A 21,497-nucleotide genomic window follows, 5' to 3' on the forward strand; every position below is an offset into this window, starting at 1 on the left:
CTCTCTAGGCTATGAATATCAGCCTGCAGCTGTCTGCGTAGCCTTTCTGGCTATAAAATATAGGGGAACCCCACGTCATTTTTTTTTTTGGGGGGGGGGTCCCCCTCTTAATAGCCAGTAAAGGCTACGCAGACAGCTGCGGGCTGATATTCATAGCAGGCTACAGATATTGGCCCCGGCCGTCGGCTTTCCCCCTCTGGCGCAGAAAATTGCGCGGGAGCCCACGCCGTTTTTTTCCCGCTTTTTTTTTTCTTTTTAAATTCATCGCTCATTAAGGCCTCTTTCACTCTTGCGTCAGTACGGGTCCATCGCTATGCGTCGGGCCGACGTACCGACGCACGTTATGAAATTTGTGCACGACGTGGGCAGCGGATGCAGTTTTTCAACGCATCCGCTGCCCATTCTGAAGTGCGGGGAGGAGGGGGCGGAGTTTCTGCCGCAAATGCACGGTAGAAAATGGCGGGCGAGCCGGCCAAAAAAAATTTTCAATTGAACCTTTTTTTGTGCCGACGGTCCGCCAAAACACGACGGATCCGTAGCACGACGGAGGCGATGTCTGGCCATCCGTCACGATCCGTCGCTAATACAAGTCTATGGGTAAAACGCATCCTGCGAGCACATTTGCAGGATCCGTTTATTTGCACCGGATCGTTTTTTCCGCCAGATCCGTTTTTTTCAACCGGATCCGTTTTTTTCCGCCGGATCCATTTTATTCCACCGGATGTTTTTTTTTCCGCCAGATCTGTTTTTTCTCATAGAGTTGTATTAGCGCTGGATTGCGCCTGGTGGCCACACGTTTAATCCGTTTTTGCAGGATCCGTCAAAAAAGGTGTTTCCACCGGACGGAAAACACATACAGAGGAACGGTTTTTCGGTACGTTGAAAAAATGCACAGCGACTGATCTAGCAAAAAACGGATGAAACGTGTGGCCATCAGACGCACTCCGGCGCTAATACAACTCTATGAGAAAAAAACGATCAGGTGGTAAAAAACGGATACGGCGGAAAAAAAAAGATCCGGCAGAAAAAAAAAAGATCCGGCGAAAAAAAACGGATCCTGCAAATGTGCTCGCAGGATGCGTTTTGTACCCATAGACTTGTATTAGCAACGTATCCGTCGTGTTTTGGCGGACGCAACGCACACAAAAAAAGTTCAATGTAGCTTTTTTTGTGCGACGTGTCTGCCATTTCCGACCGCGCATGCATGGCTGGAACTCCACCCCCTCCTCCACGCTCATCACAATGGGCAGCGGATGCGTTGTAAAACTGCATCCGCTGCCCACGTTGTGCTAAATTTAGCATAACGTCCGTCGGTACGTCTGGCCGAAGGTTTGTGACGGCCCCGTACCGACGCAAGTGTGAAAGTAGCCTTACATCTGAATTTGCTGAGTATAATGCAGCCACCCCAAAGTATAATGTAGCCCCCATAGAATATAATGCAGCCCCCCATAGTATATCAGACAGCCTCCCCCATAGAATATAATATACCCCCCATAGTATATGACAGCCTCCCCCATAGAATAGAATATACCCCCGCAATAGTATATAACACAGCCACATAGTATATAACACGGCCTCCCCCATAGAATATAATATACCTCCCATAGTATATATCAAAGCCCGCATATAATATAGAACAACTTGCATAGTATATAGCACAGCCCACATAATATAGCACAGCCCGCGTAGTATACAGCACAGCCCGTGTAGTAGTATACAGCACAGCCCGGGTCGTAGTATACACAGCACAACACGCGTAGTAGTATACACAGCACAGCCCGCGTAGTAGTATATACAGCACAGCCCGCGGAGTAGTATACACAGCACAGCCCACACAGTGGTATATACACAGCACAGCCCACACAGTGGTATATACACAGCACAGCCCACACAGTGGTATATACACAGCACAGCCCACACAGTGGTACATACACAGCACAGCCCACACAGTGGTATATACAGCACAACCCACACAGTGGTATATACACAGCACAGCCCACACAGTGGTATATACAGCACAACCCACATCTCATCCCCCCGATAATGGCTCTACACTCTCCTCACCTTTCCTCTTGCCTGCGCTGCTCCTGTCTCGGCGTCTGCAGTCTGCCCGGGACACAGCAGGTGTGCGATGATATGACGTCATCGTGCACCCGCAGTGTCAGAGGCAGAGCGGGGAATGATGGGAGAGGGAGCGTCAGCGGACGCTCTCTCCTCCATCATTGCATTGAACTATACCGGCGTCATAGACGCCAATATAGTTGAATGCGGCGGCGGCACTGGCGGGAGTAGGGGGGAAAGAGTGCAGCGGCCCACTACTGGCACCGGCCCTTCTGGCATTTGCCAGAAGCGCCCGATGGCCAGTCCGGCCCTGGTCACCGCCCACACACTTCCCTCCTCCTGAACTGCAGCGTTTCTCGGACCCACATCCGCAGCAAAACTGCAGATATTTTTTTACATCTCAATGAAAGTGTAAGGCCGGAGTCACTACAGCGAGATACGGCCGAGTCTCGCAGGTTAAATACAAGTTCTGGCACCGGCACTCCGGAGCGGAGCGTGCAGCTCCATGTATTGCTATGCGGCCGCATGCTCCGCTCCAGAGTGCTGGTGCCAGAGCTTGGTTTTAACCTGCGAGACTCGGCCGTATCTCGCTGTGTGGTATCCCGGCGTAAGGGTGCAGAAACGCTGCAGTTCGGCACAAAAGAAGTGACATGCTGCAGAAAAAAAAAAGCTGCGTTTCGGTGCGGCCTTTTCCGCAGCATGTGCACAACAAGTCTGTGGCTCCCATAGACTTACATTGGTTGTGCACAACACTGTGGATTTAATGCAATTCCGTACTGCAAAAAACGCTGCGGATCTGCAATCAAATCCGCAACGTGTGCACACAGTCTTAGCATTTAGTGAGCCAAGCAAAAAACAAGTGTGGGATTGCACTTTTTTTGCAATTTCATCATACTTTGAATTTTTTTCACATTTTCTACTACACGATATGGTAAAACCAATGGTGTCGTTCAAAAGTAGAACTTGTCCCGCAAAAGATAAGCCCTCACATGGCCATATTGACGGAAACATTATGGCTCTGGAAAGAAGGGGAGCGATAAACGAAAAAAGCTCCAGGGGTGAAGGGGTTTAGAAACATGGATATGGACATATCTATGGAAATAGATATATAGATATATCTGTATGTATCTATCTATCCCACATCTATCTATCCCACATCTATCTATCCCACATCTATCTATCTGTGTGTAAGGCCGGCATCACACTTGCGAGTTTTACGGACGTAAGAGCGCAGAAACTACGTCCGTAAAACTCGCAAAAAATACGGCACAATTATTCTCTATGCCCCTGCTCCTATCTGCCGTATTAAACTGATCAGTATTATACGGCTTTCTACGGCCGTAGAAAATCGCAGCATGCTGCGTTTGTCACCGTATTGCGCAAATAAAAAGTCAATGAAAGTCTATGGAAGCCCCAAAAATACAGATTACACACGGACCAGCAGTGTGACTTGCGAGGAATACGCAGCGGTGTTAGAGAGAAAAGCCGGTAATTCAATTACCGGCTTTTGCTTTCTCCTTCCTAAACCCGACATGATATGAGACCTGGTTTACATACAGTAAACCATCTCATATCATTTTTTTTGCATATTCCACACTACTAATGTTAGTAGTGTGTATATGCAAAATTTGGCTGTTCTAGCTATTAAAATAAAGGGTTAAATGGCGGAAAAAATTGGCGTGGGCTCCCGCACAATTTTCTCCGCCAGAGTAGTAAAGCCAGTGACTGAGGGCAGATATTAATAGCCTGGAGAGGGTCCACGGTTATTGGCCCCCCCCTGGCTAAAAACATCTGCCCCAGCCACCCCAGAAAAGACACATCTTGAAGATGCGCCTATTCTGGCACTTGGCCACTCTCTTCCCATTCCCGTGTAGCGGTGGGATATGGGGTAATGAAGGGTTAATGCCACCTTGCTATTGTAAGGTGACATTAAGCCTAATTAATAATGGAGAGGCGTCAATTATGACACCTATCCATTATTAATCCAATACTAGTAAAGGGTTAAAAAAAAAACACACATTATTAAAAATTAATTTATTGAAAAAAATCACAAAGGTTGTTGTATTAATTTATTCTACTCTCAATCCACTCACTGAAGACCCTCGATCTGTAAATTAAAAAAATAATAATAAACCAACAATATACTTACCTTCCGAGGATCTGTAAGGTCCAACGATGTAGATCCATCTGAAGGGGTTAAAATATTTTGCAGACACGAGCTTTGCTAATGCAGGCTGCTCATGTCTGCAAAACCCCAGCAAATGAAGGTAAAGTAGGTCAATGACCTATATTTAGCCTCATTTGCGGTGAGGCGCCCTCTGCTGGCTGTTCCTAGATCGTGGGAACTTTCCTAGAAAGCTCCCTTGCTCGAGATCATATGAGGACAACCAGCAGAGGGCGCCCTTTTATGATCTCGAGCAAGGGAGCTTTCTAGGAAAGTTCCCACGATCTAGGAACAGCCAGCAGAGAGCGCCTCACCGCAAATGAAGGTAAATATAGGTCATTGACCTACTTTACCTTCATTCTCTGGGGTTTAGTAGCAAGGAGCAGCGCTGCATTAGCAAAGCTCGTGTCTGCAAAATATTTTAACCCCTTCAGATGGATCTACATCAGTGAGTGGATTGAGAGTAGTGGCTTTACTACTCTGGCGGAGAAAATTGTGCGGGAGCCCACGCCAATTTTTTCCGCCATTTAACCCTTTATTTTAATAGCTAGAACGGCCAAATTTTGCATATACACACTACTAACATTAGTAGTGTGGAATATGCAAAAAAAATGGGGATATGAGATGGTTTACTGAGTGTAAACCATGTCTCATATCATATCGGGTTTAGGAAGGAGAAAGCAAAAGCCGGCAATTGAATTACCGGCTTTCTGCTATCTCGCTCTGTATGAAGTAATAATATATATATATATATATATATATATAATTTGATATATGTTTTTGTTTTTTTTAACACATGGATCCCTTGTATAGCCGTTTGTCGGTTTTGCAAGCCTGCGATAAAAACACGCAGTACGGATGCCATACGGATTACATACGGAGGATGCCATGCGCAAAAAACGGTGACACACCCTGCCTACGGAGGAGCTGCGGACCACTATTTTCGGGACTTTTCAGCGTATTACGGCCGTAATATACGGACCGTATTTTCATACGCTGAGTGTGACGCCGGCCTCATGGTGTGTGGGTTGGACAAATGTAAAAGAGGAGTTGGACAGAAATGACACCACAAATCTTTTTGAAGAGAGAGGACGGAGAGGAGGGAGGGGTTTGGGTGTTTTTGGAGTGGGTGTGCTAGATTCTGGCTTAGTGGCAGTGCAAAGCATCATGGAACTTGTAGTATTAGGGCACAATAAGGAAGTTGTCGATTAACCCCATGAGAGCTGAATCCAGCACTGAAGATGTGCTGCTACAGCATAACAGCTAATATTGCTAAAATAAACACAGTAGATGTTTTCAGTGGCACATAATAGCAAGATTTATGAAAAAAAAACTAAAAACTTTATAGTACTGGACAACTTCTTTAACAAGCGCTTCCGGCAATCATGCCGGATATACACACACCGGTGACCCCCGTCACGTGATCATGGGACACCGCTGTGTTGGCATGACAACCAGAGGTCTCCTGGAGACCTCTATTGTTGTCAGTGTCAGCTTGCTGTGAGCGCCACCCTGTAGTCGGCGCTCATAGCTAGTGAGTAATTCTGTTTTATATAGGCAATCTGATAATCGCCCCTATGTAGCAGATCCGATCGGGCTATGGCAGCTTCTAGCCTCCCATGGAGACTATTGAAGCATGCCAAAAGTTAAAAAAAAAGGTTTTTAAAAATGTAAAAAAAAAAAAGTTTAAATCACCCCCTTTTGCCCCATTCAAAATAAAAATAAAGTCAAACATACACATATTTGGTATCGCCGCGTTCAGAATCGCCTGATCTATCAAAAAAAAAAAGGATTAGCCTGATCGCTAAATGGCGTAGCAAGAAAGTCAAAACCCCAGAATTACATTTTTTTTATTGCCGCAATATGGCATTAAAATGCAATAACGGGCGATCAAAAGATCGTATCTGCACCAAAATCGTATCCTTAAAAACATCTGCTTGGCACGCAAAAAAAATAAGCCCTCACTCAACCAGAGATCATGAAAAATGGAGAAGCTACGGGTAACGGAAAATGGCGCAATTTTTTTTAATTTTTTTAACAAAGTTTGGAATTTTTTTCACCACTTAGATAAAAAAGAACCTAGACTTGTTCGGTGTCTATGAACTCGTACTGACCTGGAGAATCATAATGGCAGGGCAGTTTTAGCATTTAGTGAACCTAGCAAAAAAGCCAAACAAAAAACGAGCGTGGGATTGCACTTTTTTTTGCAATTTCACCACACTTGGAATTCTTTTTCTTGTTTTCTGTTACAAGACATGGTAAAACCAATGGAGTCTTTCAAAAGTACAATTCGTCCCGCAAAGAAAAAGCCCTCACATGACCATATTGACGGAAAAATAAAAAACTTATGGCTCTGGGAAGGAGGGGAGCGAAAAACGAAAGCACAAAACCGAAAAAAAAGCTCTGGGGCTTAAAATGAGAAAAATGTGGCATGCTATAATGTATTGAATAAAAATAACCCTAATTCGGACGCCTATTAAACAACGGAGAAAGTCTAGACCCATCGAACAGATCATATCTGGTCATGATGGATCACAACAGGTCTGTTGTATTTGTCATGTCTTATAAAAATGGAAATATTTCTTCCATAGTTAATAGACTAAAGCTTTGTTCACCTACTGTGTAGTATCCACGGTGTTCTGTTAATATAGCCATGGCTAAAAAGAATTGCAGTTTTTTTCTGCCAAATGTGACCTAATCTATGGTAAAAACTCTAGCAGGACCAACACATTTAGAACAAAAGACCTTATTTTTCACTACACATACAGTCCGGTACGTGATTCACAGACATCTAAGGCTACGTTCACATTAGCGTTACGCTAATGTGCGTCGCTGTTGCGTCGGCGACGCAGCGGCGACGCGCCCCTATGTTTAACATAGGGGACGCGTGCGTTTTTTGGTTAGCGTTTTTCGACATGTGCGTCGTTTTCGACGCTAGCGTCGGACGCACGAAAATGCAACAAGTTGCATTTTTCGTGCGTCCGATTTTCGTCAAAAAACGACGCACGCGTCGCAAAACGCAGCGTTTTTGCGCGCGTTTTTGGTGCGTCGCGCGTTGCGTCGCCGACGCACCGGCGCGCAACGCTAATGTGAACGTAGCCTAAGGTAACGTTCACATTAGCGTTTCCCGACGCAGCGTCGGGAAACGCTGCGGCGACGCATGCGTCATGCGCCCCTATATTTAACATCGGGGACGCATGGACATGCGTTGTGCTGCGTTGTGCGACGCATGCGTTTTTTTTGCCGCAAGCATCGGGCGCAGGAAACGCAACAAGTTGCATTTTTCTTGCGTCCAAATTTCGGCAAAAAACGACGCAGCGTTTTTGCGTGCGTTTTTATTTGCGTTGTGCGTTGCGTCGCCGACACAGCGGCGCACAACACAAATGTGAACGTAGCCTAAATGAGGTCTAAGGGTACCGTCACACAGTGGCACTTTGATCGCTAGGACGGCACGATCCGTGACGTTCCAGCGATATCGTTACGATCTCGCTGTGTCTGACACGCTACTGCGATCAGGGACCCCGCTGAGAATCGTACGTCGTAGCAGATCGTCTGAAACTTTATTTCGTCGCTGGATCTCCCGCTGACATCGCTGAATCGGCGTGTGTGACGCCGATTCAGTGATGTCTTCACTGGTAACGAGGGTAAACATCGGGTTACTAAGCGCAGGGCCGCGCTTAGTAACCTGATGTTTACCCTGGTTACCAGCGTAAACGTAAAAAAAACAAACACTACATACTTACCTTCAGCTGTCTGTCCCCGGCGCCCTGCTTCTCTGCACTCCTCCTGCATCCTGTGTCAGCGCCGGCCAGCCAAAAAGCACAGCGGTGACGTCACCGCTCTGCTTTACGGCTGACCAGCGCTGACAGTGCAGAGGAAAGCACAGCGCCGGAGGACAGACACGGAATGTAAGTATGTAATGTTTGGTTTTTTTTTACGTTTACGCTGGTAACCAGGGTAAACATCGGGTTACTAAGCGCAGCCCTGCGCTTAGTAACCCGATGTTTACCCTGGTTACCAGGGGACTTCGGGATCGTTGGTCGCTGGAGAGCTGTCTGTGTGACAGCTCTCCAGCGACCAAACAGCGACGCTGCAGCGATCGACATCGTTGTCGTATCGCTGCATCGTTTTAGTGTGACGGTACCCTAAGGTGCAAACCTAACCAATTCAGTGAAATTGATAAGTTCCAGTTTGACAATTTGTAGTCTTGTGAGGTGTTAGGTGCTTAGAACCCACTAAAAATGGTCAAAGGAAGGATAAGCTGTGAACAGACAACCTTTTCATTGTTGATCATGGGCAGTGAAAGCTATCTTGTTTGATCCAATCCCAGAAAAGAGCCATTGTGACACAAATTGCCGAAAAGCTACTGCTCATTGTTATAGGAAGGTATCAGAATCAGTTTTCTACATCTGGGACTGTGTAGCCACAGAATGGTCATATTGCCCATGCAGACCACTGTGTAAATGACCTGCAAACAGGCACATAAATATCAGATCTGGGTCATAAAACAATGGAAAGCCATACCAAAGGTACATTTTTTTTTTTTACACCATTCGGCTGATTGAGTGTATGCATCATTTGCCTAATGGAGATGGCACCACGATTCGATTTAGCAAAAGTGCCAACTGGCTGTGACTGTTTAATACTCCGCACAATATTTTCCTAGGAAATCGTTGGCCTGGCATTCAAATGGATATTGCTTTGACATGTACTGTGATGTGCATGCGAGGGGGGTGATACCCAAATTAACACTGGAAGCGGAGTTTTCTTCCAGGCACCCGCACGTCCCAGAGCCTGAAAGAACTAATTAACATAAAAGATTAAGTCTGTTTCCCGGCAACAAGACCCCAGCTATGAGACATACAGGTCAGACTTGTTTAACCATTCTGTTACCTGTATTACCATAGCAATAGCTTAAAAGCGTCCCAATGGGTGACAGATTCTCTTTAAATGTCTTGTATAGGCCAGACCTCCATGGGTCAAAGCGGTTTTGGTGGCATGAGGGACACTTATGCAATATTAAGGCAGGGGTTTTTAATGTACCGTATTTTTCGGATTATAAGACACTTTTATATCCTCAAATTTTTGGGGAAAGTGGGGAGTGCGTCTTATAATCCGAATCTGTGTGCTGTGCTGTAGAGGAGGGGAGGCGGCTCTGGAGTGGTGTCATGGGGCTGGGGGGGGTTGGCTGCGGGCTGCTGAGACAGCAGGAGGTACTGTGCTCCCGCTCATTAGCCTGATGTAATATTCACTGCACCCGCTGCCCATCACCTCAGTGCTGAAGCCACACAGAGTTGCTTGACAGGGGAGCAGCGAATATTGCATGTGCCTGCACTCCCCCCCCCCACCAGTCACTACATGCCCCCCTGCAGGCACATGATAAAATAACAGACACTTAACTCACCTTCTGATGATGGCTCTGTGCTCCCAGTTCTCCTGTGGCTCTTCCTGTGTCTGTGCTGACATCCAATCATGTGATCGGCACAGCACAGTGATGTCATCACTGTGTGCCCAGGTCACGTGATCTGATGCCTGGGAAACAGGAAGTGCAACAGAGGAGCTGGGAGCACGGAGCCATCATCAGAAGGTGAGTTAAGTGTTTGCTATTTTATCATGTGTGTGCCTGCAGGGGGGTACGTAGTGACTGGGGGGCCATGTACGTGCCTGCAGGGGGCATGTAGTGACTGGGGGGGGGCCATGTGCGTGCCAGCAGGGAGGCATATAGAGAGAGGGGGGGCCCATGTGTGTACCAGCAGGGGGCTTATAGTGACGGGGGGCCATATCCAGGATGAGATGGGGGGCAGTGTGCCAGTAGCACGGGGGGGCCATGTGCCAGCACAGGGAGGGGGAAAGTGCCAGGATGGGGATTATATAGATACCAGGATGAGGGAAATATATATGATTTGTAAGACGGACACTGTCATTATAAGACAGACCCCCATTTATCATAAAATTATTTTTTTCTCTTTTTCTTCACCAAATTTGGGGGTGCGTCTTATAATCAGGTGAGTCTTATAAAGCAAAAAATACGGTAATTGATAGTTGGTTAATCGGTAGAATGGAAAAAAAATAGTATTACCTCCAAATAGACAGACCTGGAATTTTATAAAGTAATATCTTTAACCTAAAAATAATCCCTTTCATTTCCAGAAGAAAGAATCCATGACAGCGCTGGCAGAAAAGGTTTAATTCCAGATTCGGAAACAGAAGATGCTTATATTATACAAAATTTTACAGGGGAAAAAGTATTTAACCCCAACATACTTCCTGGACTTTCCAGTGGAACTCTGTCTTCCGATCCCTCTAATTATGAGGAACCTCCTGATAAACGTATCAGAAAGAGTAAAAGTCATAAGGGGGTTGAAATTCTGCCATGTTGCCAATGTGGAAGGTTCTCTCAGTTTTCATGTTCCAGTTGTGGTACACAGGGAGCAATGATTACACACGAAGAAGTTAAAAAGAAAAAGCGCAAATTTTCATGTAGCGATTGCAGTAAAACCTATACTCACAAATCGCATCTTGTACAACATCAGAGAGTTCACACTGGCGAGAAGCCATTTCCATGTGTCGATTGCGATAAATGTTTTTCAAGGAAATCGCATCTTGTTGAGCATCAGAGAACTCACACAGGGAAGAAGCCGTTTTCATGTTTACAGTGTGGAAAGTGTTTTAGCAAGAAATCCAATTTAATTCAACATAAGAGAAGCCACACAGGGGAAAAGCCATTTTCATGTTCAGAATGTGGAAGATGTTTCACAGTCAAAGGAAACCTTGAAAGACATCAGAGGACTCACAGAGATGAAAGATTGTTTTCATGCTCGGAGTGTGGAAAGTTCTTTTCCCAGAAATCTCATCTTATTGAACATCAAAGAATTCACACAGGGGAGAGGCCGTTCCAATGTCAGGATTGTTGAAAATGTTTTATCGACAAATCGGATCTCGTTAAACATCAGAGAATTCACACTGAAGAGCAGGTTTTCCAGCTTCCCACTGATGAATTCTTCTCCCATCATCTGCAATAAGTGTATTCTCTTCACAAGAACTGTTAATATGGAGGTAGGAAGAAACCCAGAAGTTTAATGTTATGTTTCTCTTTTAAAAAAAGCTATTATATCATATGAATATGCAATTTAATCTTGCCTCCTTTTGTTTCCGAGGGCACCACATATAAAACCGTATTGTGTTTATTCCATTCAATCTCATAACATGCAAAATATATAGCAAAGTGCATTGAAAATGATTGTTAAAGGGAATTGTTTTAGCACCAAGAGCTTAAGCATGTCTTCTGGTCTGACACACCTCCTTCTGTGGTAGGCAGCTCACTGTCTATGGACATTGAATATGTTGTGGGCGGAATTAGCTTTCTCAGCTCTGCTTCTTGCTAAATCTAAAAACTCTGGCAGAACTGTTGTAAACTGAGTGATACATTGTTGGATTCAGGGTCTTTCTGCTCACATCGTGTTGCTCAGATGATGTAGCAAAAACCCGCTTACAGATTCCCTTTAATTGTTTGTTTTACAATATGTCTGTCATGTATTTGTATATAATTTATATTAGATAGACAGATATTTAATATGTTTATTAAAGCTATGTTTACTAAATATTAAAGGAGAAATGCCAAAAGATTGATGAGGAATGTATTTTACCGAGCACATTTAATATAATCATAATATAATAATTTTATGTATATAGCACCAACGTATTCAGCAGCACTTTACAATTAAGCGGTGACATGTACAGACAATAAATTGAATACAAGGTAAGACAGCTTAAACATTAGGAGTGAGGGCCCTGCTCGCAAGCTTACAATCTACAAGGAAATAGGTGGGGACACAATAGGTGAGACATGCTTGTTATTTCAGGTCAAGCCATTATAATTTTTATATAAAGCTGCATGATCCAGTCATTAGTTAGTATGTTTAACCCCTTCACGCCGCAGCCCGTTTTCGTTTTTTCGTTTGTTTTTTCCTCCCCTTTTTCCCCAGAGCCATAACTATTTTTTTTCAGTCCACATAGACATGAGGGCTTTTTTTGCAGGATGAGTTGTACTTTTGAATGATGTCATTCATTATACCACATGGTGTACTCGAAAACAGGAAAAAAATCCTAGTGCGGTGAAATTGTGAAAAAAAAAAACCAAAACACTGACATTGTTTTTTGGAAATTGTTTTTACGGTGACATTTTGTGCTAAAAATGTCCATGCAATACGATTCTCTTCATCAATATGATTACAGCGATGCCAAACATGTCCAGTGTTTTTTTTATTATTTTAGTGTTGAAAAAAAATCTGAAGCTTGAAAAGAAAATGTTTGGAGGGGTGTCGCCATTTTCCGAGACCCGTAATATATTTATTTTTTTCGATGCAGTTGTGTAATGTTTTATTTTTTGCAGGGAAAGACGTTTTGTATTAGTACCATTTTGGGATAGATGTGACTTTTTGATCACTTGTTACAGCATTTTTTGTGGAATTGTGGCGACCAAAAAAACCCTGTAATTTTGGCCTTCTTGAATTTTTTTTGCTCTTACGGTGTTACCCAATCGAGTTAATTGTTTTTAGATTTGATAGATTGGACTTTTGTGAACACCGCAATACCACATGTGTAATTTAAATATCTTTATTTTCACTGGGGTAAAAGGTGGGTTATTTGAACTTTTATTTTTATTTTTCATATTTTCAAGACATTGTTTTTTACTTTTCACTGATTTTCTAAGCCCCCTCAGGGGGCTTGTAAATATGATCATCTGATCGCTTGTGCTATATGCAGTGATGCTTTAGCAGAAATCACAGTCTCCTTTGAAGCCTAGCCACAGGCAGAGTTTCAAAGGAGTTCTGTAATGGCAGTCACTGGGGTCATCAGCTGACTCCCGCCTGTCATGACAACCCATCGGCAACCTGCGATCACATCACGGGTGCGCCGGAAGTAAAGACAGGCACTCGTCGGTGCAAGTTAAATGCCGCTGTCAGAGTGACAGCAGCATTCAACAGGTTAAGAAATGTGGGCAGAGCTCTGCTCCACCCGTTATGGTTAGCAGCAGGTCCTGGCTGTAATACTCAGCCATCGCCTGCCTAGTGTGGGGTGGGGTTGCTGCGCGAGCCCACTCCATACACCCGCTTCTGACTTGCTTTGTATATATATACCATGCGTGTCGTGAAAGGGTTAAGTGCAGTTATCAAGTGCAGTTATCATGTGCATGGAATGTGTGGAGACAGATGAATAAGAGGTAGCAGATTCTGAATAATATTTAGGAGGGAGTAGGGAAGAGTTAGGTTAGTGAGTTGAGGTGAGGCTTGTTTAAAGAAATGTGTTTTTAAAGCACACTTAAAAACTGGGGGCCTAGGTATCAGTCAGATTTCCTGTGGTAGTGCATTCCAGAGAACTGGCGCATCACAGGAGAAGTTAGTCTTGGAGACAGAGGTGCGAGGTTCAGTTTTAGAGGATGTTAGTCTTAGGTCAGTTTCAGAATGAAGGGAACGTGTAGGGCGATACACAGAGATGAGGGAGGAGATATAGGGTGGTGCAAAACTGTGGAGGGCTTTATAGGTGAGATATGAGTTTATATTGTATTCTGTAGCGGATAGGCAACCAGTGTAATGACTGGCATAAAGTGGAGATATCGGTGAAGCAGCTGGGCAGAAATAAGACCCCGGCTGCTGCATTCAGAATGGATTAGAGAGGAGAAAGTTTAGTTAGAAGGAGACCGATCAGGTAAGAGTTGTAGTAGTCCAGACGAAAATGAATAAAAGCGACAGTAAGAGTTGCTTAGACTTGGTAATTTTGGGAGTTAGGGTATGTTCACACGTTCCTGATTTCCATCCTTTTTTTTTCAGGACTGTTTTTTAAAAAACTGCAGCTCTTGGCAGAAAACGCAGGTCCTTTTTTTGGTCCTTTTTTGGTCCTTTTTTTGATGCGTTTTTTGATCTTTTTTTATCCTTTTTTTGATCCTTTTTTTAATGCAGTTTTCTATGCAGTTAAAATGGCTGAAAATACCCTAACCCTACCCCTAACCGTACCCCTAACCCTACCCCTAACCCTAACCCTACCCCTAACCCTATTCTAACCTTAGTGGGAAAAAAAAAAATCTTAATTTTTTTTTATTGTCCCTACCTATGGGGGTGACAAAGGGGGGGGGGGTGTCATTTACTATTTTTTTTTATTTTGATCACTGAGATAGGTTATATCTCAGTGATCAAAATGCACTTTGGAACGAATCTGCCGGCCGGCAGATTCGGCGGGCGCACTGCGCATGCGCCCGCCATTTTGCAAGATGGCGGCGCCCAGGGAGAAGACGGCCGGCCGGACACCGGGACGCCGGGTAAGTATAAGGGGGGGAGATTAGGGCACGGGGGGGCATCGGAGCACTGGGGGGGGGGCATCGGAGCACGGGGCGGTGGGATTGGAGCACCGGGGGGGGCGGGATCGGAGCACGGGGGGGCAGCCACACTCCGCCCACGCACTTCCGCCCGCTTCCCCGCACTTCCTGCTGCAGCGGTTCGGCACCACAAACCGCAGTAAAACCCGCAGATATTTTTTTCATCTGCGGGTTTTACTGCGGGTTTGACCTCACAATGGAGGTCAATGGGTGCAGAACCGCTGCGGCTCCGAAAAAAGAAGTGACATGGTACTTCTTTTTTCCCGCAGCTATTCAGCGCGTTTTTGTTTTTTTTTCCCGCATTGTGGGCACAGCAGTTCCTGTTTTCCATAGGGTACAATGTAATGTACCCTGCATGGAAAACAGCTGCGGACCCGCAGCGGGAAAATCGCGGCAATTCCGCATGAAAAAAAGGATCGTGTGAACATGGCCTTACCGTACAATTCAAAAACCTGCTCCCAGTTAGTTTCTATTGAAAAACAAAATATTCTTCATGTGCTTATTATTAGAGAGCACATATTGAAATTAACTGGTTATTCACCAAAAAGACAAGTTATCCTTTATCCACAGGGTAAGGGATAACTTACTGATTTCTGGAGGTCCATCCACTGGGACCCCCTGCGATCTCAAGATTGGGGACCCTGCAGACCTGTTTTGAATGGAGCAGTGGTGCCTCCAGTACATTTATTGTCTATGGAACTGCTGAGTGAAGGCCTCACCTGTTGCCATAGCTGTCAAACGTCCAGCAATCAACAAGTTATCACCTATACTGTAGATAGGGAATTAATTTACTTTTTGGGGGGGAATGGCATCACATAGATAACATGTATGAAATTAGTCCTCTGGAGTGAACAAGCTACTGAGTGTGAAAATCTTTCCTTGTGACAATACTGAGCCTTGATACAAAAACAAAAAGTAGTATGCTAAAGGGATCACCTATAAATACTTTTATTACAAATTTAAGCGAAAATTTTGAAAACAAAAAGCCCCAAGGCTTTAACAATGTATTGCACATAAGACAAATAAAGACATACCCAAATATATCAAAGAAATAAAATGGTATATGATAAGGAACAGCTCAACATGACAATTCTGTACAGCCATATATAAATAGTTCCCAAATGTAATCTATTGCAGGCATATGTTGCATTTATGAGACCTGTGATCTCATAACTCAAAATCAGACTATTAGCAATACAAAGTGGTTTAATTCTTTTCCAATACTACATGTGTTAGAAAATAAAGGAAGACTGTGATTGGTTGGTAAAAGGCCTATTTACTCCTACAATTATCTATTAGTCTGCCTAAAACAAGAAGAGGAAATGTTACAGGCAAATGAATTGTTCATATAGTCACCAGAAGCATGAAACTTATCACATTTTTTAAAGTTATTGAGGAAATTAATCTTTTGGTATTTCTCCTTTAGTATTTAGACTTATCATTGGTTAACGCTGACTACAAGTAGAAGTGTTCCAATAAGGCTAGGTTCCCATTAATACAGCGCTCTCAGCTGAGCACAATGTTAAGGCTTTTTTGATCCACCTAAAAACTGTATTCTGATGGGAAACTAGAATGAGAGTATGGCAAAACACATTTCCAGAATGTCTCCCCTGAAAGGACGCTGCACACGAGAGGTTAAAATGCTCTTTTCACTTCCACCCTCCGGTGTTTTTCCTGTCCCTACTGAGGAGAGTCACGAGAGGTTCTCTTAGTTTTAGAAAACTTCCCCTTTCCTAATGGACTCAGTTGATTGAGGGTTTTCCTTCCCTTCCTCCTTGAAATAGTCCAAGACAGGCATCAAGAGGTCGAGGTCCCTCAACCACAACAACCAGTGGAGGCCAGAATCTAATTTTTCTCCCAGGGTATCCACTTCCACCTGAGAGGGGCTCTTGACTCCTTACTCACGAGATCTGCTCCAGACTGCCTTCCCTGTGGGAGTGTGCCATGTTTGCTGTCTGGATTGGGTTCCAGAAAGGGACACGCATCCATTTCTAGTTCTGAGGAAGATAATCCTCTAGTGCCAAGGAGTGAACACTAATTGTTCTGTAAAGCGGTATTAAAGGTTGTATGTGAACCTTAGCAGGACTCCACAAGGTGGATCTATGGATGGCAGGAAGTAGGTGCGTCAGGGAAGTATTGGCATTAACAATTGGACGTAGTCTAACTTAGGAATACCTATTTATTCCAATTTCCCATCTGCTGTTCCATTGCTCGTTCAGTTCGGTGGTGAACCATTGTGGATGGCAAAAATCTAGGCTGTTCAGAGCTTCCCATGGAGGTTATCTCAGGTCAAGTGAGTGTTCTACAGGGGTTTTCTAATCACGTTCAACTGCTGTAGTTGTCTATTTCTTTTAAGGGAATAAAGATTCTGCCCAGAAGATGACTTCCACTATTAAAGAGAAAGATAATAAATGTGCCATCTGTAATAGTAAGCTCTCAGAGTCATACAAGAAGCTGCAATGTTCATACATCAGTACCAGGCTAATTAAAAAACAGTTATGGCGGCGGAAATGAAGACAATCATTAGAGAAGTTAGAGAAAAACACTGGTGCTAATCTTATTCCTCCACAAACTTCGTCTTCTACTTCCCCATCACTAGAAGGGAGTTAGCCTAAGATTTTTTTCCGCTCAAACGGAGTCTATGTGCACACGTTGCAGATTAGCCTTAGGTATTTCTGGTGCGGATTCTGCCTCTCCTGGCAGAAAACGCACCTGCGGATTTGTCGCTTTTTTTGCAGTTCCGCAGCTTTTGTGCGTTTTTTCTGCTGATTTGCTGCGTTTTTTACCCCTGCGGTTTTCTATAATGGAATGGGTACAAAAACGCTGCAGATCCGCAAAAATAAGTGACATGCTACTTTTAATCCGCAGCGTTTCCGCACCGGATTTTTCGTAACGTGTGCACAGCTTTTTTTTCTCATTGATTTACATTGTACTGTAAATCAATTGCGGATCTGTAGCGTTTCTGCACCGCAAAAAACGCTGCAGATCCGCAGAGAATCCGCAACGTGTGCACATACCCTTATACTACGCTGATGAAGACTTGGAGGGAGAAGAAGTAGTAACACCCTCAGTTGCAAAAGAAAGGTTTTGTTTTTTTATTATAGAGAATACAGATGAGCTTTTGCAGGCTGTAAGAAGTACCTTGAATATTGAAGAAATTTGGGAACTTTGCTCCGTTGAGGATGAAATGTTTGCTGGTCTGAGAAGTATAAAATAATCTTTCCAATAAACAAGAATATTAAATGGGAGGATGCAGAGAATAATAGTTGCAATAGATTTCAAGAATCACCGGCCATTTGACCAGTAGAAAGTCAAGATTTGGGAAGATGTTCCTAACATGGATGTCCTGGTCGCCAAATTAGCCTAAAATATTTCCATCCCCTTCGAGGAGTCTATAAACCTCAAAGATCAGATGGACAGTAAAGCAGATGAATTATGTAAATGGGTTGTCCACTACTAGGATAACCCTTTAAACGAAATGTTTGACTTCAATAAAATAATAAAGCTTATACTCACCTCCCGTGCCTGCTGCCTTCCAGCCGTATCGGCACTCACACCAGGACTGTGATGTCGTGGAATGACACGTAACTGTCTCCACCTTCGGACAAACTGAACATGAATAGGAAGTCCGGGATGAGCTGCAGCCCTGGCGTTACATGTCACCACACTGCATAACAGCCTGGGGAGAGCGAGTGCAGACACCGTGGGAATGGTGCCGGCACGGGAGGTGAGTATAAGCTTTATTATTTTATCGGGGCCGAACGTTTAGTTTAAGAAGAGGTTGTTCTAGTAGTGGACAACTCCTATAGAAAAACTTGGATGACCCTCAGATGTTATCAAGGTCTACACATCTTTGGATCGATCAATTAGAAAGTCATCTAAAAATGAAGACATCCAGAGAAGGAAGATTGGAATTTCTGCCTTTATTTAAACTGGCATTACTGACGTCATGTCAGATGCGTTTTCTCAGTATTTTTTTTTTGCAGCTAGAAATGGAACCTTTTCTAGAGCAACATGACAGAAATTGGGTTAATCCCTGGTCTGGGGACATCCATTCATAAAACAAGATTTTTTTCATTCCCTCTTCAGGTATTCCAGGCAGTGTAAAATGACAAACTGGAAACCGTTTCTGAGAAAAAGAAGGGAATTCCTGAAGGTAAACTTAAAATACCCTCCTTTTGTTGATCTCATTCTCAACTCCGGAAGTATAAGGCTATATTCACACTTAGAGGTTTTTACCGCGGAACCGCCGCGATTTTGATGCTGCGGGTCCGCAGCAGTTTCCATAGCGTTTACAGTAACATGTAAACCCTATGGAAACCGCAAACCGCTGTGCACATGCTGCGGGAAAAACCGCGCGGGAACGCAGCGGTTTACAACCCGCAGCATGTCACTTCTTTGTGCAGAATCGCTGCGATTCTGCACCCATAGGAATACATTGAACCGCTTACTTCCCGCATGGGGCTGTGCCCACGTTGCGGGAAGTAAGCGGATAATGTGCGGGTGGTACCCGGGGTGGAGGAGAGGAGACTCTCCTCCAGGCCCTGGGAACCATATTTGGGGTTAAAAAATAAAAAATCTGGTTATACTCACCCTCTGATGTCCGGAGCTCCTGGGCGCTGCACGCGGCTGTCCGGTCAGAGTTGCTGTGCGACCAGGACCTGCGGTGACGTCGCGGTCACATGACCGTGACGTCACGAAGGGTCCTTCTCCCACAGCATCTTAGGAACCGGACCGCCGGGTGCAGCGCCCAGGAGATCCGGACATCAGAGGGTGAGTATAACCAATTTTTATTATTTTTAACATTACTATTGATGCTGCATATTGCTGCATATGCAGCATCAATAGTATAGGCGGAAACCCGCAGCGGAAAACGCGGAACAAACCGCGATAAATCTGCAGGGAGAACCGCAGTTGTTTTGCCCTGCAGATTTATCAAATCCGCTGCGGGAGAACCCGCAGGGACCCGACGCAAGGTGTGAACATAGCCTCAGGGGAAAGGAAAGACTGGAAGATGGAACTATCACAAGGAATGGATTACGCCAGAAGAGTAAGTGATAGACATCTTTTTAGCACGTGTGGGAAGAGGTAATGCAATTTGTGGGTTTATCAGACTATGAAAGACAACAAAATATAATTTTCCTATAATATTCCCTGCTCCCTTCACCTAAAACTTCTGGAAGATGTTGGAAGACTAGTACAGCTAGAAGCATTCATTCCATTCTCACAGTCTCATCAGTACAAGGGCCATTATTCCAGGTTATTTCTTATAAAGAAACCCAACTGAACTTTCGTCCAATTATAATCTTAGAAAAGTTCAAAAGTCAATCAGAACAACAGTTCCTTTGATAAAAAATGTTGTAATGTGCACATTAGACATAAGAAACGCATATGATTATGTTCTTGTTCACTTGTCCTGTCAGAAATATCAATAACAAGCAACTCCAAGATCAGTGATTTCCATTTTCATTGCTTTTGCTTTTCGAATCCTTACCAAGATCATTGTGAAAATCATGGCATTCCTAAGAAATAAAAACATCCTGATACTGCTGTACCTTGACAAATTTTAATTGCACATTTACTCTACCCAAGAATTCTGCTCTCATCTGTCCATGACTTTCTGCTAGCTGGGCGGCTTAGGATGGATAGTAAATTGGGAGAAATCAAATTTTGTGCGGGAGTCCTTCCACCACAGAAACAAATAGCGATCATAGACAAAATACATTTCTTTTGAAGGAATAAAGAATGTACACTAAAAGAAGCCATGAACATTTTAGATCCAATGACTTCTTATATTGAGTGTGCACAGGAGTCAGTTTTACACGAAAATTCTACAGCATCTAATCCTTTCCTCTTTGGAAGAAGTACCAAAATTCCACTTCCACACTTGGTGAAGAAATATCTAAACTGGTGGATATCACCAACACACTTACAGAAGACATTGGAGTTGCACTCTGTACATCATAATGACTACAGATGCCAATCTTAAAGGCTGGGAGTTGGGATGCATAGATATAAGGATGATACCTCCAGGGAATTTTGGTCAGCATCAATAAAGCGAATGTCCTCAAATTACAGGGAACTGAGAACAGTATGGGAGATACTGCAGAGAAGTCACATTTATCTTCAAATTCAACATGTAAGAGTTCTATCAGAAAATAAAACCACAAAATCATTTCCCCAACATCAGGAGTGATCAAGATATCCGCTGGGTAGTCTTTTCTATTTCAACCAAACACCCGAAAGGATCAGAAAATCCTACTGCAGATTTCCTCAGCCGGAAAATATTAAATCCAGCACAATGGTCATTAAAGACCGAGGTAATTTACCAGTAAAGTCAGCATTTGGACCTCAGACCATTTTGCTTCCAGGGAAAACGCAAGGGTGTAAATGTTTTCTTAGAGCCAGCAGACAATACTACCGCTACATACCTCCTTTCTTAAAACTCGGACATTGTCTTAACATATGCATTTTCAAAATTTTCTTGAATCTCAGCCATTCTAAGGAAGATGCAGGGAAGCTCAGCAAAAGTCATCAGGGTTGTCCTTTAGTGGTGGAAAATGAGCTAGTTTTCTTTTTAAGACTACTGATTTTGGAGGACTGATTTTCTTGAGGAACTCTAACCAAGAATCACTAACACAAGAATCTAGGAAATCTCAACTTGTTAGCTTTGCTCCTGAAATGGAAATTTTGAGGTCTCATGACCAGTAGTTTTTGATATTCAAATTATTAGAAAAGATTTTACTTCAGCTACACAAGAAGTTCTAGAGAAAGTTTTGCTTATGGTGTAGAGAGAATGTTCCTGATTCCTTCCAAACCATCTGGAAACTTTAGGTTTTCTTCAGGAAAACCTTCATGGTTCCTAGACCTAGTACCTTGAATATCTGCTTTGAGTTCCTT

The 21,497-nt window shown here is 43.8% G+C and overlaps 1 protein-coding gene across 2 annotated transcripts in view; it reads left to right on the forward strand.

Annotated features, from left to right (window-relative positions):
* The window catches only part of LOC138665271 (oocyte zinc finger protein XlCOF22-like), a 28,314-nt gene extending 16,474 nt beyond the window's left edge, over positions 1-11,840 (forward strand). For both annotated transcript variants that reach the window (XM_069752597.1, XM_069752598.1), the window contains exon 8: positions 10,376-11,840. In XM_069752597.1, the coding sequence (XP_069608698.1) occupies positions 10,376-11,139 (764 nt within the window). In that variant the 3' untranslated portion in view covers positions 11,140-11,840. The remainder of the gene's footprint in view (positions 1-10,375) is intronic.
* Positions 11,841-21,497: the final 9,657 nt, after the last annotated feature.

Source organism: Ranitomeya imitator, chromosome 2 (genome assembly GCF_032444005.1).
Source record: "Ranitomeya imitator isolate aRanImi1 chromosome 2, aRanImi1.pri, whole genome shotgun sequence".
Taxonomy (NCBI): Eukaryota; Metazoa; Chordata; class Amphibia; order Anura; family Dendrobatidae; genus Ranitomeya; species Ranitomeya imitator.